At 40.4% G+C, this 5141-nt stretch overlaps 1 protein-coding gene across 1 annotated transcript in view; it reads left to right on the forward strand.

Moving 5' to 3' along the window:
- ACOT9 (acyl-CoA thioesterase 9) overlaps positions 1-5141 on the forward strand; it is a 35594-nt gene that overhangs the window by 19731 nt on the left and 10722 nt on the right. Inside the window, exons 7-8 of the mRNA XM_004709991.2 lie at positions 412-495; positions 2609-2712. Of these exons, the coding sequence (XP_004710048.2) occupies positions 412-495; positions 2609-2712 (188 nt within the window). The remainder of the gene's footprint in view (positions 1-411; positions 496-2608; positions 2713-5141) is intronic.

Genomic DNA, 5141 nt, shown 5'->3' on the forward strand with positions numbered 1-5141 from the left:
ACTGAGGATGTTAAGGGGGACGAGGCTAACTGAGCAAAATTACTGTTTCACGATGATGGAAGAGTCAGGAGGAAACTTGTGAGTGAGTTCCTTCTTCTGAAGATGTTTGTTTGATAATGTCAGACTCAAGTGCTGCTGGTTACTCTGCTGTGGGTACCATACATCTGTGGCAAGTTGACGAGCCACTTGGGTTGAGTTTCCTCACATCTAAAATGAAAGGAGCAGTTAGATGAAAGAATCTTCAGATCTCTTTGATTTAGAAAAGGTTTTGATCATAGAATAAGATCATTGGTGGAATATGTGGAGTTTTCAAAGCAAAATAAGACTATTATAGATATCAGGGAATGAATTATAAATGTTAAGAAATGATTTTCCATTTCCTCTGTCTGATACTTTTCCTGTTTTTTCTAGTTCTTGTTTGCTACACGCACAGTAAAGTTGAGGAAGCTCACACATCTCCTTTATCCATAGTTACAGCCCTGGTGGACAAAATTGGTAAGCAGTATCATTTTCTATGTGTCCTTGGGATTCTTAGTACTCCCCCCCAAAATTGAAAAACAAAACAAAACTCTGGCAGAGCTTTCATAGTATGCATTTTCCCCTGTAGGTGGGCATCGGGCGAGTCGGTTCTAAGTTAGTGCAGCCAGTGGTGTTGCCTGGGAAGGTTCTCTCTGGTCAGAGTGAATTTTTTTGCTCCAAGCTCATTTTTTATGATGACTGGTTTAAGAGAACAGCACGCAGCTGTGAAATTTTGTTTCCTGCTTGGGAAAAGTGCCGCAGAAACTTTTGGCATATTGAACATAGCTTACAAGGACAGTGCTATGGGAAAAACTCAAGTGTGCAAGTGGTTTTCTTGTTTCAAAAAAGATGAAATGTTGATTGATGACCAACCTTGTTCTAGATGTCCATCAACTTCCCGAAAAGATGAAAATGTTGACTCCTAGTCCATTTGGAGTTTATTCCACCAGGTCAGACTGTTAATCTAGCTTTCTATTATTTAGAGGTTCTGGAAAGATTGCGTAACAGTGTGCAACTAAAAAGGCCTGATTTGTGGCAGACGGGGACTGATTTTGCCACTTTGACAATGTACCTGCTTACCCAGCCATCTCCGTGCATTAGTTTTTGGCAAAAAACAGCATGCCTTTCTTGCCCCATGCACCTTACTTCTTTTTGTTTTTGCGAATGAAGAGCAACATGAAAGGACAGCAATTTGACGACATAGAAGAGGTGAAGAAAAAAATGAGGGAGGTGCTTTCAGCCATCCAAACATGAGTTTGAAAAATGTTTCCAAGAATGGAATTGCAGATTTGACAACTGTATTAAGTGTAATGGAGAGTACTTCAAAGGTGATAAGGTGGTTTTGTAAAAAAATTTAAATACTTGGCTTTGAAAAGCCAAGAAATTCTGATTTGTTTTTTTGGAGGGGGTACCCCTCATATTCTTGAGATTAAGGGAAATGTTAGCCTTTTGTGGAGTTTTTTATGTGATACATATGTTTATGAGAATGTCTGTGTATCCAAATATAATTTTTTGGAGGTAGAAAGGTTTTGCGTGATTCCACTTTTATCTTTTTAATATATGTTTCCATTAAAAAGGTTTCTTTTATATGTCAAACAAATTAGTTTTGAAGACTAGAAAGATATGTAGTGGACTTTGCCAAAATGTCAAGTGCAATTCCTTGCGTAGTATAGAAAATTTCTCACTGATTTGGGCACCTAATTGATTCTCTGAATTTGTTTTTTGTTGTTTTGTTTTAAAGTCATTTTATTGGGGGCTCATAAAACTCATCACAATCCATACATACATCAGTTGTATACAGCACATTTGTACCTTTGTTACCCTCATTATTCTTTTTTTTTAAATTATTTTATTGAGGGCTCGTACAATTCTTATCACAGTCCATACATACATCCATTGAGTCAAGCACATATGTCCACCTGTTGCCCTCATCAATCTCAAAACATTTGCCCTCTACTTTAGCCCTCAATATCATTTGCTCTTTTGTTGTTTTTTAAAGAACATTTTATTGTAGTTTGGGTAAACCTGCACAGAGCAAATGTGTTCCAACAATTAGTTTCAACAGTGAGCAAATTCTTTCCAACAGTTCATCCACCTTTTGTTTCATGACACTAATTACAATCCCCTTAGTATAGCAGTACTCTTTCCCGTTCTTCCCCGGGCTCCCTGTTTCCATTTGCCCATTTGTCCTGGCGGCTCTTCCTGCCATCTGAACTTAATTTGGGGGCAAATGATGATGTCCATTTGGTCATAGGCACTTGATTGCTTTCAGGAGCAATTTCCCTGTGAGTGTTACTGTTCACTTTATGGGTCTATTATTTCACTGAAAGATGATCCCCAGGGGTGGGTTCCATTCCAGGTTGGTACCAATTTCTACCACACCAGCCTGATCTTTTTTTTTTTTAATGATTTGGCTCCACCTCTTTGTCACAATCTGCCCAGGGCCTTTAGTTCTGATTGGAGTGGCCGATAGTGGTAGCCAGGTACCATCTACTTCTTCAGCTCTCAGGCTAATGGAGACTGAGCTGCATATAGTCATTAGTCTTTTGAACTGATTGTTTCCTTGAGTCCGCGACTTTCTGTTTTGCAGATTTGTGCAAGAAGAGCATAAGCCCAGAACAGGACATTAAGTTCACTGGTCATGTTAGCTGGGTTGGGAAGACATCCATGGAAGTGAAGATGCAAATGCTTCAGGTGTGTATGTTACATGAAGGAAAGGCTTCTTTATGTGTCTATCCACAGACAGGTAGGCAGCTCATCACTTGTAGAAAAAAAAACAATAGAAATTTGTACCATACTATCTTCCTCCTAGATAGAGTTGACACATGATTTGTGGTTTATAGTTGGTGTTTGTTTTGCCCCCAAATCGTATACACCTTTATGCAAGATCCCTGGTAGTGTAGTGGTTAGACTTGGACTGCTAACCATAAGATCAGCAGTTCAAAAACCACCAGCCACTCTGCAGGAGTAAGATGGGATTTTCTATTCCCGTAAAGAGTTACAGTCTCGGAAACTCACAGGAACAGTTCTACCCAGTCCTACAAGGTCACTATGAAACAGAATCGATTCTATGGCAATGAGCTTGGTTTTGAAAAAATATATACAGCTCTGTGGTAAGGTGCTTGTTTCTTGTTTTGCCCAGGAGAATGTTAGAAAGGTGGGCTATCTACGTCATGAATAGAAATGATCATTTAGAAACTTTAGCATAACTATTATAAAGAAATTTCACAAGAGAAAGTACTCCAAAGAGGATAATAGCACAGAAATTAAATACTCCAGAGTGTATCCAAGAGGTCTTCTAAATATGTATTTCTTATTTACTGTTGTTAAAAATGTACACAAGAAAACATATACAATTTCTTTAAGTACAATACAGTGATATTGATTACATTCTTTGAATTGTGCGGCCATTTAGCCATCCCTTTTTTTATTTTTGCCTCCCCTGCTGACATGAATTCCTTTCTCCCCAGTTTCCAATCTGATGCTTTGAGTTGATGTTAGCAATTTGTTCCCATATAGTAAGCTTTTAAAAGGGCACAAAGCTTGGTGTGGTGGGGTCAGGGCCGGCACAATTCCTACCATGTATCTCCAGTGTTGTCCCTGTGGTGCTATGGTAAGCTGACCAGATTTTAACATTGGAAAAGCGGGATACCATTGATAAAACTCATATCCTGGCGAAATAGCCACATGGCAGCCGAAAACCGTATACCCTAGCTTGTCGTGCATTCTTTCCAAAAACCGACTCTTTTAAAACGCCGCGGGACAAGTTGTTAAAAATCGGGACGTCTGGTCACCTTATGCTATGGGTCAGTGAGGAACATGTCACATGGTGGTGGGGCCGGCCCTGTGGTCCCCTCTGTGCATTGGCTGCTCTGAGCAGAAGTATTGTCCTCAGGGCTTGGTGGGCCAGGATGTGCTTTACTCTTTTTTCCTCTCCCCTCGTTTGCTCCTGTGTGCTCTGATCAGACACGCCCCTCTCCTTGAGCTGTAGCTTCAGTGCTGTCCTCTAAAATGAATATTTCTGGGGGCAGGAGGGGTTGTCCACTTAGTTGGTAATGGGGCCAGCCCCTCAGACCTCTCTATTTGTTCCCTGCTTCATGCCAGTGTGTGGCGTTCTTGTCTTGGAGTACCGGGTTGAAGTCTGGTCCCTCTTTCCCTGTGGAGATATAAGCAACACCCTCCCCTTGGGTGGGTTAAGATAAGAGCTGGAAACACAGGGAATACAGGACAGTTAAACTTCTTGGGACCAATATTGAGAGTAGCCATACCAGCAGGGGAAGGGGAAGGTGGGGGGAGAAAGGGGGAACCGATCACAAAGATCTATCTATAACCTCCTCCCAGGGGTATGGACAACAAACAAGGGGGTAGAGGGAGACATCAGACAGCGCAAGACATGAAAAGATAATAATATTTTAAGAATTATCAAGGGTTCATGAGGGAGGGAGGAGGAGGGAGGAAAAATATGAGGAGCTTAAGTAGAAAGGGCTTAAGTAGAAAGAAAATGCTTTGAAAATGATGATGGCAACATGTACAAATGTGCTTGACACAATGGGTGAATGTATGGATTGTGATGAGTTGTACAACCCCCAATAAAATGATTGTTTTTTAAAAAAAGGACACAAAGCTCATCGTAGATAGTATTTACTAGTTGAGCTAGACTGTTACTTGGTTATAAAGGAGTCATCAGGAGATATTTTGGGTTTATGGTTTCAGAGATAAAGATCACCTTAGGGCCATAGGGTTGGACTGGTAACCCAGCCTCACTGCTTATAGGAAGTTTAAATTCCATGAGAATTAAGTTCTGTTACTCATTTCCTTTCCTCCTTTTGATCAGAATTTTCTTTCAGATCTTTGATCAAAATGCTCAGTAATGATAGCCAGGCACCATCCAGTCTGGTCTTAGAGCAAAGACTACAGTTGATCTTGGAGGCAGTTGGCCACATGTTCCATATTCTCCTATTCCTGACTCATTTTGCCTTTGTCCCTCCTGATGAACAGAGAGCAATTGTATCTTGCTTGGCTACTTGTAAGCATGTCCAAGATTTTTAAAACAAAGCAAAAAAAAAAAGCATTTACTAATGCTGCTGTGATATGTTTACTGGCTTTTGGAATCTTCATGGTTG

The sequence above is a fragment of the Echinops telfairi genome, unplaced genomic scaffold, assembly GCF_000313985.2.
Source record: "Echinops telfairi isolate 266 unplaced genomic scaffold, ASM31398v2 ScPeMD7_53;HRSCAF=182, whole genome shotgun sequence".
Lineage (NCBI taxonomy): Eukaryota > Metazoa > Chordata > Mammalia > Afrosoricida > Tenrecidae > Echinops > Echinops telfairi.